Source organism: Carassius carassius, chromosome 11, assembly GCF_963082965.1.
Source record: "Carassius carassius chromosome 11, fCarCar2.1, whole genome shotgun sequence".
Lineage (NCBI taxonomy): Eukaryota > Metazoa > Chordata > Actinopteri > Cypriniformes > Cyprinidae > Carassius > Carassius carassius.
Genome location: NC_081765.1, coordinates 18,353,543 through 18,376,302, shown reverse-complemented (window position 1 = coordinate 18,376,302; position 22,760 = coordinate 18,353,543). Strand labels below are relative to the sequence as shown.

The 22,760-nt window shown below is 37.1% G+C and overlaps 2 protein-coding genes across 7 annotated transcripts in view; both read right to left on the bottom strand.

The window, feature by feature from the left end:
• LOC132152943 (glycosyltransferase-like domain-containing protein 1) overlaps positions 1–14,740 on the bottom strand; it is a 37,434-nt gene extending 22,694 nt beyond the window's left edge. The window contains exons 1-2 of one of the 2 annotated variants that reach the window (XM_059561961.1): positions 14,668–14,740; positions 4,787–5,015 (exon numbers count right to left, since the gene is read on the bottom strand). In XM_059561961.1, the coding sequence (XP_059417944.1) occupies positions 4,787–4,965 (179 nt within the window). In that variant the 5' untranslated portion in view covers positions 4,966–5,015; positions 14,668–14,740. The remainder of the gene's footprint in view (positions 1–4,786; positions 5,016–14,667) is intronic. The other variant, XM_059561962.1, reaches the window with a different exon arrangement.
• Positions 14,741–16,537: 1,797 nt separating this feature from the next.
• The window catches only part of LOC132152941 (zinc finger E-box-binding homeobox 2-like), a 64,158-nt gene continuing 57,935 nt past the window's right edge, over positions 16,538–22,760 (bottom strand). For 3 of the 5 annotated variants that reach the window (XM_059561957.1, XM_059561956.1, XM_059561958.1), the window contains 3 exons: positions 20,772–22,549; positions 20,142–20,301; positions 16,538–18,635 (listed from right to left, as the gene is read on the bottom strand). In XM_059561957.1, coding sequence (XP_059417940.1) covers positions 18,031–18,635; positions 20,142–20,301; positions 20,772–22,549 — 2,543 coding nt within the window. In that variant the 3' untranslated portion in view covers positions 16,538–18,030. The remainder of the gene's footprint in view (positions 18,636–20,141; positions 20,302–20,771; positions 22,550–22,760) is intronic. The other 2 variants (XM_059561959.1, XM_059561960.1) reach the window with 1 other exon arrangement.

Sequence of the window (22,760 nt, the reverse complement as noted above, 5' to 3'; positions counted from 1 at the left end):
GAGGAAAAAAAAAAAAAACGTTTGAAAGAACAAAACATTTTTTTTTGTAACATGTGAAAAAAAAAAAAAAAAAAAAATTATATATATATATATATATATATATATATATATATATATATATATATATATATATATATATATATATATACAGTACAGACCAAAAGTTTGGACACACCTTCTCATTTAAAGAGTTTTCTTTATTTTCATAACTATGAAAATTGTAGAGTCACACTGAAGGCATCAAGGGCTATTTGACCAAGAAGGAGAGTTATGGGGTGCTGAGCCAGATGAACTGGCCTCCACAGTCACCAGACCCAATCGAGATGGTTTAGGGGTGAGCTGGACCGCAGACAGAAGGCAAAAGGGCCAACAAGTGCTAAGCATCTCTCGGGGAACTACTTCAAGACTGTTGGAAGACCATTTCAGGTGACTACCTCTTGAAGCTCATCAAGAGAATGCCAAGAGTGTGCAAAGCAGTAATCAAAGTAAAAGGTGGCTACTTTGAAGAACCTAGAATACGACATATTTTCAGTTGTTTCACACTTTTTTGTTATGTATATAATTCCATATATAATTCCACATGTGTTAATTAACATCAACAGTCAGTTTGTGTAGCTTCCATGTTGTTCAAAAGTAATTTAAAATAAACCAATGAAACTGGCTCCTTAAGATGCAAAATGTCCTGAATCTTAAGGAGCCAGTTTCATTGGTTGATTTTAAATTACTTTTAAACAACATGGAAGCTACACAAACTGGCTGTAGATGTTATGACTGACTCAGTTATGACGGACGATCCTTGCTGTTGTTTGTCGCTTGCGATAATATGTGAAATTCTGATTTCTTATGACTTTATAATTTTTATTACTTGTACAAATTGTTATATGTTGATGTTATATGTTTTTATGCCTGTAACCTTGTTAATTGTGCTGCTGCCTGTCTTGGCCAGGACGCTCTTGGAAAAGAGATTTTTAATCTCAATGAGTTTTATTCTGGTTAAATAAAGGTAATAATAATTCATAGTTTTGATGCCTTCAGTGTGAATCTACAATTTTCATAGTCATGAAAATAAAGAAAACTCTTTGAATGAGAAGGTGTGTCCAAACTTTTGGTCTGTACTGTATATATATATATATATATATATATATATATATATATATATATATATATATATATATTGTTTGGAATTAAATTATTAATCATGTACGGTATTGAAAAACAAATCTTCCTGCGTTGATAAATATTTGATGGTAAACTGCTGACCATGTGTGATTTTGCTATGCAGAAAGATTTAATTCGTTTGATAGACAAAACTTAAAAGAAAACGCCACCGTTTTTCCATATTTCGCTATGTTCTTCCCTCAACTTAGACAAGTTGATACGTACCTCTCCCGTCTCAGTGCGTGCACTCATTCGCTGTAAGAGCAGAAGAGTACTTTGCAGCACTTTGACCTTGGCGCGACCTTCAGGAGTAATGATATTACCGCACCACGGTCAAAGTCCTGCAAAGTGCTCTTCCGCCATACATTATAGTTATCATTTTTTATCTGCTTAGAAAATGGCCACATTTTGTTTTTGCCACCATAATTATTCATGTAACCATCTTTAAAGAGGGAAAACCTGGAAGTGTTTGGTAGCTTCTAAATTCATCCCTGTTTGGATCCAAAGGAATGAATGGTGCTAAGCTAAATGCTAACATAGTGGAGCCATGCGCTACAGCGATTAAGTGCACGCACTAAGATGGGAGGGGTACGTATCAACTTGTCTAATTTGAGGGAAGGACATAGTAAAACATTATAACAATAAAAATTGACTTTTTTTTTTAATGCAAAATGCATAATAACTGCAACTATAGCTGAGGATGCCAGCGATAGAGGGCTCAAATGACTTTAGAGTAAAAAATGAAATCCTAGATCTGCAAATGAATAAAATACATCATCTGAAACACAAGAGGACACAGAAATATCTGCACATTCCATACTGAGCGAAACATTATTGAGGTTAATGAACTTTTATACACAAGTAGGGGACCACTGAAGATTTTACCCTTGTATGTGCTAAGAGCCATGGGACAAGGGCTTTGAAGTTCAGTTCTGGTCTCCCTAAATGAACCCCGCCCCCTCTTCTAAGCCCCCACCGCCTGTCAGTCTAACCCTGCAGCCCGCTCGCCAGTCTCTTTGATGTGGGGAGCCTGCGGCCTTGCGACCGTGACTCTGTCACTGTCAGAACTGTCCCTTTTATGCTAATCTACAACCAGCTCCCCCTAACCAATTCTTAATCTTAACTATACGAAAAACCAATCACACTGCTTTAAAATCAGCATGAAGGGGCAGCTTCTACCATCCCCTGCCCCTGTAACTGTGTGGCAGGATTACGTCTCTGTTCCTCAACTCCATCAGGAGGAGTGCTGAACGGCACCCTGCCAAATCCTTGCTCGCACACAACTCTAAAATCAAACCAGATGATAGAAGTTACTATTTTTAGTCTTGCTTTCCTGCTTGAAACTGTCAAATGGAGTGCGTCAATACTAATGAAACAGGAAGGCTTACTTTGGCTCCCTTTGAACTGGAGGTGAGGACAGCCACTCGAGTCTGATGGATCTTTTTAGGTCAGTGAGTTAATGAGCAATTTCAGGGCCCAAGGCAAAAACTAAATCTGACTCATCAATTTCAATGGAAAGTACTAGTCCCATCTCAATTTAATACACTCAATAGATATAATCTTCATCCAAGGTGTGTAAATAGGAGCCATTGTTGGCTTCTTTTAAAAGGTTAATTAACCGTAACTGTCGCCTACTGACTTTTCCAGTGCAAACCATTAACCGTAATCAAACCAGACATTTTGGCTCTGCGAGAACCTGTAGATAAGAGACACAGTGGGTGGGCATGCTGATCTGTGCTGAGTCAGGTTTGTCACTCTATCATCAAAAGTGCTGATCTGCAAAAGCAAGCATTGCTCTTCGGCGAATTATTGCTTTAGTACCTTTTCATTATTACTGTATGCCCTAAATGAAGTAGTAGATTAATATTTTGACCATCAATATTCACTGAAATGGACCACATTCAAATATTTTCATAATATTTGCCTGTCTCATAAGGGAAAGTTACAAATGGTTTGACAGTTGATACAGGTTTTGAAGGTGCCTTCAGCTCATTGACACGTGAAAGGTTATGACTGTGCATATTTGACACCTGACTTCAGGAATGAAATGCATGTTTTGACTTTTGCTTAACTTCGAGTGTAGTGAGATGAGATTGCAGCTGAAGGAATGCTCAGGGTTTTCCCCACCCACCTGCGGTTTCTCCATCCCTTAAAAGGAAGCAAGAAAGTCCCCAATCGGATCCTAGTCTCTAAACGTGTTTGTGTCCTTGTTTATGCATTTTTAGAAACTCTGTCTGAACCAACCCTTCACAGAGTTCCACGAAGTGCTATAATGAAACAAGGGTATCATCTCTCCGTGGAGTGCACTATGTGTGCAGGCACACGTATTCTAAATTTAAAATATAATTGTGAAATGAAAATATTCTGATTCTGGTGATAATAAGGTTAGCATTATCTAATGCATTAGTGTAGGTATCATGACCTAACAATGAGCAATACTATTACAGCATTTATTAATCAAAATTGATGTTCACTTCCACATAAACTAATACATTTTTCACATTTCAAGTTGCATAAATGAACATAAGCTACATTTTAAACAAAAATGAATTTATAAACAATAGTATATTTATAAGTTAACATTAATTTAGAATAATAAATGCTGGTTAAAAAAAAATCTGTTCTTCATTGTAAGTTTATGATATTTGATGAGAACTAATAAGAATAAAATGAAACTTATTATAAAGTTTTACTCGGGTTTCCATGCTGAAGATGATACAGGCAGTCATGATTACTTTTATCTAGCTCAGTGTTGGTGTTCATCTTGTATCACCTATTTAATCAGGAGGTTATATAGTGACTGATCAAACTGTGTACCCACATATACCAGTAACACCTCGACAAACTTTGATTTTGACTTTTAAGAATATCAAAGTACTAGGTGTAAAAATGTCAAACCACACTGTGCAGTTGTTATTATACAAAACTTCTGTCATGCGTTTTGATGACATTTAAAAAAGATGAGAATAGCTAGATAAATTTCAGTAGAAAGTAGGAAACTGCTCTAAATCTACGGTCAAATTTACACCAGCAGCACAAGTAGAAAATTATCACTAATTAGTAAAAATTATAGGTCAAAATATATAACAAGCATTATAAAAATAAAATAAAAAATAATAATAATATTGCAAAATAGCATATAAAATCACCACAAACATTCCTATCCTGATTACATTTCTCCAAGAACCCTCGAGAAAGAGAAAAAAAAGAAATTTGCTCCATAATGCAAGAAATTTAGAAATGTGTTACATTTTGACATGATTTTAAATTCTAACAAGTCTTTGGCATAAGTGTGCATGTACAAGTCTTGCTTCTGCAAGGTTGGTTATACAATAGAGCTGTATGGTGAAATATCCTCAGCCATGCTTTGTAGTAATGAGGAAACCACAGATATGTGGCTTTTAAGTATGGGACTAAGGGGATGACAAATGTTTGACGTATGAGGTACAATACAACAGCGTACGTCAGTTAGTGCACTGATTACACTTAACCTGGCCTCATTTAAGGTCATGCAAATGTATTGTCTTCAAATCTTTGAACTGGTAAATGGCCAATGAAATGAATACATGTTTATGTCTAAAACTGTCCAAAATTTTTTTATATTTAAATATCTATCTCCAATACTGACCTGTACGAGGAACTTGCTGGAACTGCCTGCATGAAGTACAGAGCAGAAGTTCTGGCCCTCCAGTGCCATTTCTTTGCAGGCAGAGTGAAGCTTACACAGTCTTCAATACTTTCTTTGAGAAGATCAACCAGCTGTTTGTGGGAACCCCCACAGAACGCCTCCAGCAAAAGCACACTCATGGATACAGGGCCCAACCAAACCTGAAATTTAGTGTGAAAGCACGCTATTACTGTTGAGTTCAAAAAAAAAAGAAGAAAAAAAAGATAAGGCAAACAATTAAACCATCACATTTCAATGACCCACTTTAAAGAAAAGAAGACCGTAATTATTAATAACCTATGATTAATAACCACATACTGGAGAGGGTTTTAATAATAATCGCACTGGCAAAATTTGCCCACGTATAGTACTTTCCAAATCACCTAGAATTTCATTATATATGTGTCATAGTTAAGTCATAGCTAGAGTGCATAATGAGTTAGGCAGCAAAAAACAAAACAAAAAAATACTTCAGCTGATCGTTTGGAAATCTACCTCTCAATTCAATTGTTGTTTTGTTAACGAAAGGTCCCAGGGTGAAATTTAATAAAAGCAACGTTACTAAATTACTCGCTTCTTCAATAAGATGACAGAGATTCAGCTTTTTCCAAAAAAGTGAAGGTTTTACAGTATCAAGCTACTTTGTCACACAATAAGCATGAAGCTAGCATGTAGTGACAAAATATGTACTGAATCAAGCACAAATATAAACTGCATAAACAACTAATGTTATAGTCAAAAGCTCTTCCTCAAGTAGTACTGGGAAGTCTGATTAATTTTACTGAATTGGCTCATTTGGACAAAAAAAAAAAAAAAAAAAAAAGATTCAATGAGCCAAGTTCCTAAGTCTTCTCTCCAATGGCATAATATTTAGTTAAATGCTGCTGTCACAAGTTCCCGCCTGTTGTATAAATCAGCGTGTTTTTTTATGCGAGTGAGTCATTCATTCAGAAACCCCTTGCTGTTTATGTGGAAGATAAATTCAGCATATTTGTTTAATATCTATAGAAAGTACCTTTATGTAGTTATAGCTTACAGATCAAATTAAAAAGCAGCTTGCTGAACACTGAATAAATGTAATGCTCTCAGATGGCACTCAAGACACTTCAAATTTACAATAATTTGTTTGTACGTATTTAAGTGGTAACTTAAGTGGTGGCCGTTGACCATGCTTTTTTTGTTCCAAGTCTAAACACCCATGTGAAAAAACACTGCTGAGCAAAGAACGTCATAGCAAACAGAACTGTGAATAACAAATCAAAACTTCACAACAGGGAACTGGAAAAGTAACAGCTTAATTAGGTGCAAGCGTCTAACCTGAAAGACTGGGGTTTTCCAATCGCTCGGATGTACTGAGTGGGATTTTCTCGCACAGTGATTTACCTCTACCCTTTTACCTCAGAGCCTCCATTTTAAACAGGTAAGGCGTGAAAAGCAATCGACCTCAAGATGGAGAGGAAAGTGAGGGGTTAATGTTGCCTCGTTCAGCCCCCCACACAGTTCATGCGAAAGGGAAACCCCGCAGTGCCAGACCTTACAGCTAAAAGAAGCACCATCATGACTGTCGATGGATGCTGAGTCAATGCTCAACTGCATTCAAAATGCTCATCTGTGTTGACTTGACTGTATAAGCATTTAACCCTTTGAATCAATGGGAGGCGGAGTTTGGGAGGGGCCAGGGGGGCACTACCCCCCAGACCAGAGCCAACTGAATTCACCAAAGCTATTAATAAAATAAATATTTTCTTATTTTATTTGTATTATCTTATTATTTTAATAAGTTAAGTTTTTTGTTAAATAAAGCTCAATACTCTCGCGCCCATGAATCTCAAAGTATCGCGTGAGTGGAGTGGACTCAGACTCGGCTTTAGTCTGCAGAGATATGCTAAATAAACAACATGGACATTCTTTTTATATATATATAAACCCACAACAAAAAGAGTGGAGGGGTCTAACTCTGAAACTTGCAGTATTTATTCTACTGCCGCTAATACTGACACAGCAAAAGAGTCGAGTTTGTCGATTATGTACAACCCGAATTCCGGAAAAGTTGGGACGTTTTTTAAATTTTAATAAAATGAAAACTAAAAGACTTTCAAATCACATGAGCCAATATTTTATTCACAATAGAACATAGATAACATAGCAAATGTTTAAACTGAGAAAGTTTACAATTTTATGCACAAAATGAGCTCATTTCAATTTTGATTTCTGCTACAGGTCTCAAAATAGTTGGGACGGGGCATGTTTACCATGGTCTAGCATCTCCTTTTCTTTTCAAAACAGTTTGAAGACGTCTGGGCATTGAGGCTATGAGTTGCTGGAGTTTTGCTGTTGGAATTTGGTCCCATTCTTGCCTTATATAGATTTCCAGCTGCTGAAGAGTTCGTGGTCGTCTTTGACGTATTTTTCGTTTAATGATGCGCCAAATGTTCTCTATAGGTGAAAGATCTGGACTGCAGGCAGGCCAGGTTAGCACCGGGACTCTTCTACGACGAAGCCATGCTGTTGTTATAGCTGCAGTATGTGGTTTTGCATTGTCCTGCTGAAATAAACAAGGCCTTCCCTGAAATAGACGTTGTTTGGAGGGAAGCATATGTTGCTCTAAAACCTTTATATACCTTTCAGCATTCACAGAGCCTTCCAAAACATGCAAGCTGCCCATACCGTATGCACTTATGCACCCCCATACCATCAGAGATGCTGGCTTTTGAACTGAACGCTGATAACATGCTGGAAGGTCTCCCTCCTCTTTAGCCCGGAGGACACGGCGTCCGTGATTTCTAACAAGAATGTCAAATTTGGACTCGTCTGACCATAAAACACTATTCCACTTTGAAATAGTCCATTTTAAATGAGCCTTGGCCCACAGGACACGACGGCGCTTCTGGACCATGTTCACATATGGCTTCCTTTTTGCATGATAGAGCTTTAGTTGGCATCTGCTGATGGCACGGCGGATTGTGTTTACCGACAGTGGTTTCTGAAAGTATTCCTGGGCCCATTTAGTAATGTCATTGACACAATCATGCCGATGAGTGATGCAGTGTCGTCTGAGAGCCCGAAGACCACGGGCATCCAATAAAGGTCTCCGGCCTTGTCCCTTACGCACAGAGATTTCTCCAGTTTCTCTGAATCTTTTGATGATGTTATGCACTGTAGATGATGAGATTTGCAAAGCCTTTGCAATTTGACGTTGAGGAACATTGTTTTTAAAGTTTTCCACAATTTTTTTACGCAGTCTTTCACAGATTGGAGAGCCTCTGCCCATCTTTACTTCTGAGAGACTCTGCTTCTCTAAGACAAAGCTTTTATAGCTAATCATGTTACAGACCTGATATCAATTAACTTAATTAATCACTAGATGTTCTCCCAGCTGAATCTTTTCAAAACTGCTTGCTTTTTTAGCCATTTGTTGCCCCCGTGCCAACTTTTTTGAGACCTGTAGCAGGCATTAAATTTTAAATGAACTAATTAAGTGGATAGAAGTGTAAAATTTCTCAGTTTAAACATTTGCTACGTTATCTATGTTCTATTGTGAATAAAATATTGGCTCATGTGATTTGAAATTCCTTTAGTTTTCATTTTATTAAAATTTAAAAAAACGTCCCAACTTTTCCGGAATTCGGGTTGTATGATTAGGTGAGATTATTCCACTTTGTATAGCCTACCAGTCAGTGATCATTTTAAATGCATTTTAAATGAAGAAGAAATCATATAGGCTATACATAATTTAAATATCGAAAATACGGTATTTGGGGTATGTAAAAAAAAAAAAAATCAGAGCTTGTTGCCTTCCGTTAGGTGCAGATATTGCATTATGTTAATAATGTTATGTTTATCTAAAGTCATTTTTGGGTATTATTATGGTTGAATGGATTATTGAAGGTCAGCAGCAAAGACATTGGTTAATAAAATTAGATTAAATGCATTAAGGATATTTGTGTCATTTAAAGCTGCAGTCTGTAAATTTTGCCTCTTTGTCGCCATCTATGTTTGAAAACCTGGAATTGCAGTTCCTTGCGGAATTATATTCCATGCTCGAGTTGTGATCCAGCGCTGATAAATCTGTTTTCAGGTGAATGTGTAGCTGTCAGTCAGCGCACCGGTGTGGATATTCACTGTACTTAGTAATAACATTCTAGCCTATGTCTTAGAATATATGACCCAAATAAGAATTTTCACCATATATTTTCATCTGAATAAGTAACAAATCTGCCACGCTTTGTTCAGACCAACCGAGGAAAACAGCATTGCAATAAATCATGCTACCAATGGTGAATTAATCTAATGATCGATTAGCTCAAATCACATCACACCCTGCAAATTATTATTATTGTTATACTTTATTCTCAAATTATTAACGTTAACAACATCAGCGTTGCGTAACTATGAGTATAGTGTGTATATTTCAATTTCAATATAGTCTAAATAGATTTCTAAATAGTCTCATCTTTCGAATTTCATATTTAAAAAAAAATATTTTAACCCAAAAAGCAAACTATGCTCCCATCGAAATGGTTGTCTTTATAATACATATCTTGTGTAAACCCAGGTTATCTGTAATCAGAAGTACATTTAAAACTGGACTATAATTAAATGTATTTCACCTGTGTTTCATATAATCTTTCTCGATTACAATCCACCATCGAAATTATTTTTTGACATTTAATTATTCCAGCTGCTGTGGATAGGCCATAATTTAACGATCCGCCACCAGCAGGATCCTCACATCCTCACAACTTCTTTATGTTTACCGGCGTGACGTAATGAGGCAGTGCCAAGTTCGAATTTCCTGCGAAAACTACCCGAAACACTCTAATTAGAAAACATTATTATAAATTAACAGTTGTGAATCGGGCTAAAGTAAGGCGATAGTTTCGAACACTGGATGGTTATGTGCTTGCTCAAATACTGATTTATTATTCATTTTGAGGAATACTGAACGTGATTTATTGCAAGTGTGATGAGTAAATGCATGTTCACACTTAGTCTAGAACTACAGTAACCTTGTGTCCACACAGCGCACACAACGCCTCTGCACTTACTCTTGATTTCTCTCAACACGAGGACAGTAGAGCTCTCAGTCAATACATGGCAAAACAAAGTAACTGGCATTACTTATTTGAAAAATGTACTCAAATATTTCCTTGTAAATTAAAAAGTAATGTGTTACTTTAGTTACTTGAAAAAAAGGTTTTCAGATTACTATGAAATTGAACTATTTATACTGCATATTACTATATTAATACATTCAAAATAAGTCTGATGAAATTAATTTACACTTCATTAAACCTATAATTCATAGTCAGAAGAAAAATTATATATATATATATAATATATCAGGTTTATTCATATTCAATTTGGTGCAGTTACTGATATTTCTATAACCAGAAAGGTATGTAGAAGATTGTATACAACAGGTCAGCAAAGGTTTGATCATGTTGATTATTTGTTAATAAGAGCTCTTAGCAATCTGCAGATCAAATATGACAGAGTAGGCTTTATAGGGTTAACATACATGCATTAACCCAGAGAATTTACCATAGTTATTCCTTCCTCTTTTTTCACAGAAAAACATACTTTTCACCTTAAGAGACAGGCCGTTATCTAATCTGCATTATTCCAGATGAAATAAAGGATTTCCTTTGGCTCTTGAAATACTGGGGAAGAAGCAGCTTTAGAGAGACACTGCCTCAGAGTATGAAAAAAAACTGAGATGCATCTGATATATCCGCAGGGGCAGTGCATGAGGACATCATATCAAGCTGCAGTACCAATCCTGACGATTAAACCCATCAGTAAAAGTGACTCTAACAATGGCACCAATAAGTGCCAGTACAGAGGGGAAGATAGCATGGCACTGCACAGTGACAAGCACCCAGAAACATGGCGCATTGGAGCGTGTGAGCCAACTCTCAACACCTAATTTTAACAGCCTCTAGCCATCCATGGATGTCTTGAGTGTGTATGTGTGTGTGAATGTGTGTGTGTCATCACCCGCGATGGACTATGACAGGGCAGGAGAAGGCCTTAAAGTGATGTGGTCTTTCTGGAGGGCTAATTCAGCCAGAATGAAACATCCAATTATGTACTCATGACCGTGCAGCATCTGAATCTGTATCCAAAGTACAACACTAACAAAATAAGCTGGACTATTATAATGATGCACGCATACGGATCAGTGACGTGAAGCTCATCTTTTCCATTATCTACTAATTTATTTAAAAAAAAAATCATACAATGACTTGAATAAACCTATTCTATGACAAGCATGTTTTTAATTTCTAATTAAATTAATCAGTGATTCACCCGTCATGAAAATAGAATAGCCATAACTCTCATATTATTTTATATTTGTATTATATTATATTTAGTTATACTATACTATTATATTTACTAAATACTTTTGTGTAAAAAAATATTATGTGGTGTGACTCATATGATATTTATATTTACCTGAAAATTTTCATTTAAAAAATAATATCAATAACTATTATTAGATACCCACCCACCCATATTGGTAACACTTTATTTTAATGACCTATTCTCACTATTAACTAGCTGCTTATTAGAATGCATGTTACTAGCATATTTGCTGTTTATTAGTACTAAAGCACATATTAATGTCTTATTCTGCATGATAATATTTTACATCCCTTAATCCTATCCAAAACCTACACTTAACGACTACATTACTAACTATTAATAAGCAGCAGATTAGGAGTATATTAAGGGCAATTCTTAATTAATAGTGAATGTTTTCAAGAGTAAATTTCTAAGAATCTGTGTCGAAGGATGTTTCCTCTTCTTTATCGCAGACACTCTTATTTCTTATTGACCCATGTACCACTGAGGTGCTCATTTTGAAAGTCAAAGGAGTCAAGTCAAGACAGATGAGAGTTTGTAGGCATGTTTTGTAATAAAGTGCAAAACAGGAGCTGCAGTAGACACCGTATCAACACAATGTATTTCCATAGCAGCTTGTCGCTCAAATTTAAAAAGAGAAACCTACGCACAGAGAGAAAAAAAAAATATTAGCGCCATCACATAATGTCTGGGTCACAAATGAGTAGGCAAACAGTGGAGCTCTTTCAAAGTTCACTGTGCTCATAAATTCCGACGCTGGGCCGTCTCAGTAGCTAGCATTTGCCGAAGTGCAGTTGACTTTTGTTTTATGTGCTATTCTATCATGTTTAAGCACTCCAAGGCAAAAAAAAAAAGCATCAGATGATTTCGTATTTCATAAACAAATATTGTACCTTGGAAATACCATGGCTATGATGATACTATGATGATACACTGCCTAAGATGTGAAAAGTTTTACTTTGCATGTCCTAATGGTTTACCTCAAACAGAATGAGGTAAAATACAAGAAAAAAAGAGTCTTACTCTCAGACCTAACTTCTGTTTCATTTTAATTTACTGAATATGAGTAAAACATTTTCATCAGCTTAAGCAGCATGAAAAAACTGTCAAAAAGGGAGCTTTTCTGCAATGATATTGTTTAACAGACTGGTCTAATGAATGTTTCCAGCACACATTCTTCAACCTCCAGACAAGTCTCTGCTGAACTGAGTGGCATCCCAATCAACTAAAACACTATTAAGCTTTGTTAAATGATAGTCATTTGTCCCTGAAACCTTTTAATTCGAAGTGCTCAGACTGACACTGACACTTTCAGAAGGTTCACAACACGCACCGAGGGCACAAAGTACTATTCATAAACGCCTTTGATCTCACGTTAGAAAAGGAGAGGAAGTTCATATTTTCGAATTACGAATTAAATTTTTAGATCATCCAAGTGTCTGTTCTGTATTTTAATAGAGTTAGCCGTGTCCTCATTCACTTCGTCAGAAGCTTTGTGTTAACTGTAATCATTAAAGGAAAGGAAGCTGCTCAGTAATTACATGCTAGTGCTTACATGCTAATCACTGCACACTCAGCTCTGACGGAGATGAAGAGAGCCAAGCGCCAGGCACGGTGATCATGTGCCACGAATTGAAGAGTTTAACCGGATTCTTTATCATTTATGGGTGACAATTAGGTGACAGACTATAGCATTCTGAATTAGACAAGGCTTCATATAATAAGAGTTTAAAAACTAAACGCTTGATTCCTGAACAGGTCATTTAAAAGAGCATTTCCTCCAGATTTCCTCCAGAAGGGCTAATTTCAAGTATCTAGTACAGGAAAATTGTGCCTATAAATGTGAAAGATTTAATAAGATGGCAGAATATGGCCTCTATTACAGACATGGGAGTCATGAAGTTGATCAAATAGAGTCCAAAAGAGCCTTGTTTTTAACTATCAAGACATAAAAAAAAAAAAAATCAACAGGAGGAAATTATTTTCTAGTTAAATAAATTCAAATTTTAATGACAGAGCTACCTCAAACAGGCAAAAAAATCTATAACTGGATTTGTGGATGACATTATTTCAAAAGGGTATTAGCTATATACACTGCATTTGGAAAATATCCCAATGCTGAATTTCTCTTTCTGTCATTATCGAGAATTAGAATTTCGAACAGTAAAATCAAATCCTCATATATACGATTTACTGGAATGAGTTAGCATCTTACCAAAAGTCCCCACATTTCAAATGAGCTTTCCATGTCTATGTATTTCCATTTGTGGGTAAGAGATGCTTCCTGCTTAAAATGTAAATGCAACGCACGGGTTCTCCTTCATTTATGGGGTCATACTGTAACACGCATTATTCCAAACCAAACAAAAATAACTTCAATATCTCTTCCTCAGTCCCTGAATGAAGCAAAACAGACCTATCAAGTAAGTAAACAGATCAAAATAATAGCAGTAAAATAATGGCACAAATTGCTGCCTAGTTTTTTTCTAAAATAATGGCACATGGCAATAGGCTAGTTTAAAAGTACCCTTTCTCTCTTCAATACAACAGTAGGGATCAAACAAAATGCATAAACTAGTGACAACAATCTCAAGACCAGCACTGTGACATTTCAAGGTTGCATTCTTCATTTCCTCTCTCTTACTCATTTCTAGAAAAACACAGCTGGTCCAGCTGAAACCATGTGAATTAAGATCTGAAGCAACTACTCTGTATCATATTGCAGCATTTACAACAATGGCTGTGATATTCAGTACCATATTGATGGATCTAAATAAAAAAAGGCACTACTGGAATATTTGAATGTATTAGATTTTGTGTTCACAAATTTTTCTTATCTGCATGTACTGCATTTGTCCACTATTGTTAACATTTCTTTGACCCCTGACTAATAATATAATAATTCTGGAAATCTTTTTTAATGTTTTCATTATTTCAGCTAAAAATCTTGATTTTATTCAGCAAACATACAAAAAGTACAACGAAGCTAAAGTCACACTTTAAAATGTATGAATTTCAGTGCAGTAATAAAAAGTCAAACAATGTTATCATACGAAGAAATAAATAAAGAAAGACATGTTTCTGCATCATTTTTGCAATTATATTGATATGATACCATTTACATTTTTTTTTTTGTCGATATGAAAACCGTTCTTCCAAAGTGTCGTAGTAGACTACCCACAGGTGCAATTCATCACAATAACTGAACTGTTAAATGTTACTTAGTTTCATATTTATTTTATTATTTTACGTTAACAGTTACATTGATTCGCATCACAGTCACAACGAGAACCAATTAACTTCAACTTTTGTTTTGCAGAAAAGAAACACTTAGACACATTTCGATGACTGCACAGGCACATATACTCATATCTGCCTTCAGTTGATCGATAGACAAGCACTCAGTAGCTAGATTTTAAGCCAGTTAAGCATGCGGGAACCAACATACATTCGCGTGTTTAATTCAACCTTACCTCTTCCTGAAAGACACAGCGCGTGTTTACGTCATGACGTCACGGTGCGTGAGTACGCTCTCCTCTACCGCTGTACCGCGAAGTCGTTTGCTGGCGTCATATTGTGCTTCTTATTCTACAGTGTGAACTGTGCAGAGTGCAAGACGACAAAATTGTTAAATTCGCTATGGATGAATACTTGTAAAAAGTAGTTTTGATTTATAATATAAACATATTTTGTTAATAGTAACACATTTTGTAAAAAATAAATGCATTTTATGCTGGAATACCTTGTCAAACTGCCAGAAAGCCAGATTTTGGAACATGTTAGCTGGTTTGTGGTCCCAGGTAGTCTACTAAATCTAACCAGCTTGATCAAGGTCTAAAAGGTCGATCTCTGACCCACCAGCTAGTCCAGCTGATCAGCTTGGGCAAGCTATAAAGACCATAAATGACCAGCTTGGTCAAGTTAGAATCCATAAAACCTCTCATATGTAAGTAGAATATTTTCATGTGCCTATACTTAGAGCAGTTATATGTGAAAGCTTAACCATGATGTCAGACAACTGAATTCCTAATTATTATCTTCAGTCATTCTTTTTATTATTATTATTATTATTCATTATTTTAGTCTTATTTATTTGACAATGTCTGATTGATTGATTGATTAGTGTTAATACTACAGTAAGTGACCACATTCATTAATTATAAATGTTGGTAAATAGGTAAATATTGGTTATATATATATATATATAGTAGATTAGATTTATATACAGTAGGTTTAATGTTAATAGAAATAATATATTTTCACTGTACCTGCATATAACATATGTCTCATTAATTATTGTCAGAAGTCAACTTCAGTTAGTTTAATATATCTGTAATAATTGCCATACTGGGTCTTTTGGATGTGTGTTTAATATGTATTTTGTGTGCAGAGGTCAGTGTAGGTAAAGTACAGTGTGGTCAGCAGCATTCACGACGGTCCCCTCAGATAATCACCTGAATGGAAACTACAGCTACAGTCTCAGACCAGATCAATTACACTTCTATTAACTGAATTTAATCTGCATATTATAGTTACCATACTGTATCATGGAAAGTGTACCAAACATTATTATTCAGTGTCAAAACATATGCACATTTAAGTGGTTTTCCCACGTATGCATTTATTTTCCAAACTTTATCAATCAAAATTTGGACAGTAGAGAAAATGTAGTGTATTGCAAAAGAATGTGGCTTATGTATAAGTACTATGCAGTTTAGTTTAATGGGGCTTTTTATACAGTAACCTTAGCTTCTAAAATTGACTGTACATCCCTGCAGGAGAAAAGTGTCTTGAATAGTTCCTTGAAAATTAAACTTGAGATGAGTATGTGAGTTGAGAAAATTAGCAAGGTCATGGTTAATGAAATTCCAACGGCGAGACTTCACAGCCAGTTTGGCAGCCTGCAGCTGATGTTAATTTAGCAGAACCCAACATCATTCAACTTCAAAGAGACTAATAGAAGGCTATCATACTGTGAGAGACTTTGATAAGGTGGATTATATTGCTATGTGTAATCCACATCAAAAGGTAAAGGTTCCAGTAATTAATTAAATGATAGCAAAGAAAATGATTACTATTTTTCTCCAGTTTATGGAGGTGATTTATAATATGGATGTCATACTTATTACTACTTATCACACACACACACACACACACACACACACACACACACACACACATTATATCAAAGATAATAAATTGCCAACTATTTGATTTTTTTTTCTTGTTTATATGGGAATGAATATTTTGCATTTAAAATAAATTAAAAGTGTCAATATCTTTCAGATTGTGAGGAAATTTAAGTGACTTGATAAGTGAGATGTTACACAGGCTTTCAAAATTAAATTGGGCTACATTTATTCGAGCAAGGTCATTTTCAAGAGAAATTACAAATTAAAAATTAAATTATACTTCAACAGACATTTAAAAAAATCCCAACAACCACAGCCCCCCTTTATTTATTTAGCTAAAAAAAAAAAGGAAAAACAAATAAGATGAATAAAGTGGAATTTTTCCTTTCAGTCAAAAATACAGTGTTTTCACAATATTGTATCAAAAGTTCCCAAATTGTAGATTCTCCTTCATCAGGTAAGTGTAGTATGAAGAGCAATTCACAGCAATCGCTCCAGATACAATAAATGCTCTCTTTAATTAAAATTTGCTCCACTTGTAAGGATCCTTATTTACTAAAATATATCTATATCAATTAACTATAATACTGTACACTACAGTATGAAATAAATATAATTAGGAAATATAAAATGAGTCACATAAATAAAATGGTAGTTTAAAATAAAAATGAATTTTGTATTGAACAAAACAAAACAAATCAAGATAATACTGACAGATGATCTTAAAAAAAAATACAGAAAATTGCACAAACAATATGTAAACTAAACAACTGCAGTCTAGATATACTAATACTGACGTAGGTATTTCAAGCGACAAGGTGAAATATTTAATTTAATACTAAAGCAGGTGCAAAGAGAACTCTAGTTGACTTCGCTTTATACTGTACAAGGATGGCACTTGCAGAAAACAGGTGAAAGGGTTTGCATATAAGGCTTTTCTCGAACGAAAAAAACACAGGGGTTGTGACGTTGCCTCATACAATGAGCCTTCGTCATTACAGCTAGCCAAACTCTTTCCATCCACCCCTGGCCAACTTTAAGACTTTGTACATTTAAGAATCATATAGATATTACTTCATTAAAGTAACTTCATAAAAAAAAAAGCCATGGTGAGACGCCAAACCTTGAATGGCTGGTCAGGAAAAGAAAGGTAAAACCAAGGGTATCACAGTAAGTGATAATGAAATATAACACTGACACACTACTGCATCTTCAAGTGCAGTATAAGTACATATAGGCAATACTTTTTTACCTAAGAGTTTTTTTGTCCATTTTATTTTTTGTGGTTTTTATTTTTCCTTTTTTCTAACACTTTTTTTTTTCAGAGTGCAATTTCCAGGCTTGTGCTACGACCACAATGAAACACAGGAGTTATATGGAAATCAGCACCGCACAGCTTTCTGGCCGAAAACTCTGTACATCTTAATAACCTTTCTTTTATTTCTATTCTGACAATCGTATTTTTTGCATAATAGGTTTTCCTGTATGTTCCAGACTAGTTTCTGATGCCTGATTTTGGAGTTACACTCTTTATATCGATGAGTGCAAGACTCAAGCACATGCTCAGATAACCAAGACGTGGCAGTGTGGTACAAATGAGAATCTGGCTCAGAGTCCCTCCAAAAGGGCGGAAGAAGGGTGCAATGCAAGCTTGAGGGGAAGAGAAAACAAAGAATACAGGAAGCTTATTCCGCAATGCAGTAGTTAGTCAGAATCCTCATTCTCGCCGTCAGGATTTCTTTTGTTTGCCAATTTCCCCTCTTCTGAGCTCTCATCCTCTGTCCCTCCCATTACTTCACTCTCTTTCTCATCTTTTGCTGTTTCATCAGGGCTCAGAGTGTCAAATCTCTGTCCCTCTGTCTCCATTTCCTCCTCTTCAACCAACCTTGTCTCTTGCCTGTCAGTCACTTCCGGATATGCCTCCTCTGCCTCCCTGGTCCCACCCTCAGTTCCATCTCTCAAAATGGTCTTTTCTCGTGTGATGTCCTCGGCCTGGTCCTCTGGATCTGAAAAGCCTAGGGGCCCAAGGCCTTGAAGGTAAGCCCGACGCATGAGAAGCTCTGTGGGCTCCAGGGGTCCGCCATTGTGGTGGCTATCTTGTTTGGCAGCCTCACGCTCCTCTGCCTCCCGTTTGCAGTAGGAATATCTGTGGTTCATGTGCTGCGAGTAAGAGCCAGAGTGGGAGAAGCGCTTGCCACATTTGTCGCACTGGTAAGGTTTCTCGCCTGAATGTAGACGTGAGTGCTCGATGAGGTGGTGCTTGTGTTTGAAGGCCTTCTTGCAAATCTGGCACTGGTGAGGCCGCTTTCCTGCAGAGACACAAAGAGAGAGGAGCCAACAGGTTAGCACAACATCCATAACATCTTAAAGCTAATTTGAAAATTCTGTATGTGGAGGATGCACAAATTTCAAATATATTTCAATACATTGTTTGCATTACTTTCAAATGTAAGGTAAAACATATTTAGTACAATTTACTAAGACACATCTTTAAAGTTACCACACATATCCCTCCTTACTTGTACCGCATGATTAAATTATATTAAAAACATCTTATTTTTCTTCTTGTTAGGGATTAGCTTGGGTTACAAAAAAAAAAAAAAAAACCTGAAAACCCCTTCAAATCGAGCAGCGACAAACCCCACCAGTTTATTTTGTTACCAAAACAGTGCAGGGAGGTGAGGGGGAAGCCACAGTCCTGAGGTGCTATTCTGAGGCTGTCTGTGACTGTTCTGAACGAAGCCAAGAAGATCAGGTGATTATTGCTCCATGCCGCACAAGGTGAAAGTGAAGCAGTCAGCATCTATGACAGAGTTTATGACATCAGGTCTAGGGATTCGAAAACGCTTAGATAACACATCTGCCTTGTGATACCTTGTGTAACGCATACAACAAACACCTCACCTCCCGCACACCTTCCTCTTTTGCCAACTTGGATCACATTGTCTACTCTCAGAAAATAGAAAATGAATTCTACTCTAATCAGAGAAGTAGGAGGGACTTGCCATTTGGTATTCAGTCATTCCACCAGTGACATACTTGCCATAAAAACCCACACACTCGCCATCAGCACCAAGCACATGAACAGATGGACTATATTCTTGGCCATGAATAGCCCTGGCATGTCTGCAACACCTTCCATTGCAGCCATACTTGAGATGGTCCCCTTCCCTACCTCCCCTCATCAAGTTCAAAAATAGACGAGACGGCAGATTCCTCTCTCTGCATTCCGACCAAAGAATGTAAGTGAGGATGATGCAAACGTGTGAAAGAGAGGAGTCCCCCAGGAGGGTAGGTCACATTGTGGCATAGAAATGCCACATACACATCAGGCTTTCACTCACCTGGCATACTGTGCCATGTTGGCTTACCAACAAAACTGTACCGACAATGTGTCTCAATATAGACTGGTGGTTCAAATGCTCAATTTGAAAGCTGCATGCAATTTATTTCTTTATTTATTTTTGTATTTTTTTGTGGTTAATTGTACAAAACATATATGAGAAATTGTTGTGTGTGCCTTTGCCATTTAAAGTGGTAAATAATTGTATAAATTTTAGCTGGATGTTAAATATCATTGGTGTCACCTGCTAATGTTTTTATATTTCCCCTTTGAGCCTGTCAAAAAGAAGGAAATGTTACACCTTTGTCATGGGTTTAAAATGTACAACAAAAATATGGCAATGGACAAATAAATAAATAAATAAAGCAGGAAAGAAATGAAAGAAACAAGAAAAAAACACAATGTGGTAAAAGGGGATTACTTGGAGGGGGATGGACGAGAAAAAAAAAAGAGTTGTCTAAATGTGATATACCTGTGTGCTCATATTTGTGTCTTAGGAGGGAACTGGTCTTCTGGAATGTTTTGTCGCACAAGTCACACGCGTACATACCACTTTCAGTCTTCTTAATCTTCTTCCGGGCAAGCAGCGACTCGCTGTCTGTCAGGTCCCCTGCACTGTCCAGTAGCTCCCCCTGCAAAAGAAACAGATTTTAGACAGTTTTGACACAATCCTAACCTGCAACAAATCCTAATCCTAACCTTCCACCTCAGAAGAGACAGGCCCTGCCCCATGTTTAATCCCAAGTCTGGACTGAGCTCATCTCTGTAACTTGTATAAGGCCTTTATCACCAGAAGATGTCTCAAAAAAGGGGCATATGGCTTGACTTAAATTGGTTCTCTCAGCTTAGTAAACAAAGTAGTATGAATTCATTTAGGTAACAGCATAAGGAAATTCTGTAGACAACATTTTAGGAAGCAATAACCTTTGATCATTTAAAGACATTTGTATTAAGTAATCTATTTATTTTAGTTGTTTAAATAAATTACATATTGGCAAAAAATAAATAAACACAATAACGTTCATTTTTAATGTGCGTCATCAAATTTTTTTTTTAAGATAAAAGACAGAGAAAAAAAGATTACAATAGAAATTTAATTTACCTGGAAGCCTGGTTTCCGCTGGTACTTCCGACGTTGCTGCATCTCAGCAAAAGTGGCTGCCCCTGCTGCGTAAGTATAAGCCATAGGTGGAAGGAAACTCATGGGATCCAACCGTGGGTAAGGCCTGAGTCCCGGAATGCTGGCTTGAGCCGTAGACATGAAAGTAGGAGGAGGGAATGCTCCATGTGGAGGAAGTGAGGTGTACATGTGCCCACCACCAAAAGGGTTTATGCTAAAGATGGGGCTTGAGCTTTTCTCCAGCTGATTTTCACTGGCCAAACTGTTGGGCCCATTGAACTCCTTCTTGATGTGGGCCAAATTTAAAGGCTCTGTTCCTGGTTCACGTGCAGAGGAGTTGATAGTGTGATTAACAGAAAAACCATTCGGTTTTGGCCTCCGTTCTGTCTTGGAAACATGTTTTGGCAAAGACAAGTCCAGTGGTTCCCCATGGGCATCCTCAGAAGCAAGGCTGTTAGGGGTGTACGAACTGCTATGTGAGTGTTTGGATGATGATGATGATGATGAGAGATTCAAAGGTGAGGGTGTCTCACCTCTCAAGTGGTCAACAGATTCAAGTGGCTTTTCATTGGTCTGTGTGATGCCTGTACACCGGTGCGATTTGGACAACTTATGCCCTGAATCTCCATTGGTTATGGCTTGTATCTCTGCTGTTGAGTCACCATATTGGCTCAGAGAAACAGGTGACCGGGCAAATGCTGACTCCCTGCTCAAGCCATAGGCTTTCATTACTGACATGTAGGGGTTGACTGGGCTGGTGGCATTCCTCTCGAGGGATGAGGGGAAAACACCAGCTTCCTGCTCTGAGCCGAAAAGCCCCCTGTGGCCAGTTGGTACAGTATCATTAGGTTTGAGGACAGCCTTGATCTCCTCATTCATCTTGCAGAGATAGCGCTCATGTTGATGTAATGGAATAGGGCCAGAAAATGTCTCCTTGCAATACTGGCAAGAGAATGGTGCATACTGCGCATCCCTCTCCTGTGCTTTATCTTCAGATAGAAGATCCATGGCATGGCTGGGTCTTTCTTTTTTTATATCAACAGGCCATCTCTTAGAATCTTCTGTTAAACTCTGGAGACATGCTTTGGCTTCATTGACTTTTTCCAGTGTGTAGTCAATGATGGTCTTGGTGGGACTGTTGTGACCAATGCCAAGGATGCCTTGCTGGGAGGCCAGAATCCGATTCTGCTCCTCCATCTGGGAGCCTAATTCCTTCATATATGCTCTGAGCTTAGAGATCTCTTCAGGGTTGCCATCCATTTTCTGCCGGCAAACTGTGTTGTCCACAATCTGGAGAACCTTCTGAACCTCGCTCATGTTGTTGATGAACGCTGGATAGCTCAAAGGATGAGAATCCAGCCCAATGCCTAGATGCTGCTGGGAGTTCTGAGATGAACAGTGCATCCCTGGAGGACTACCTCCATGACCACTGCCATTGAGAAAGGCTCCTGACCCACCAATCATAAGACGGTATTCATTGAAGTCCATGGGCTCTGACTTGATGTCTGGGTGAGCAGATGGTTCTTGGAGGCTCATGGACCTGCCGTTCTCCAGTTTGTGACGGAGCTGAGCTAAGGCAGGACTGCCAGGGGAGGATGCAGCAGAGTTTGGGGATGAGCCAGGCTTGCTGTTGATTCCATGGCGTACCCGTCCATTGATAGAGATAAGGCCAATGCACTTCTTGCTACTTATGTGGGAGCTGTAGGAGCCAGAGTGGGAGAAGCGCTTCTTGCAGTTGGAGCACTCATATGGCTTTTCACCTTAAAAAAAAATTCAAAAACAAAAATCTAATAATTTTCCTTTACATATTTTACACATAAAATTATAATTACATTAAACTTCTATATATTCTTCTATATATTATATATATTCTATATAAAAAAATAATTCTTGCATAATTTTATAATTATGGTTTAAAATATTCATCATCTATCCGGACTATACAAAACCACACTGAATTACCATTAGGCA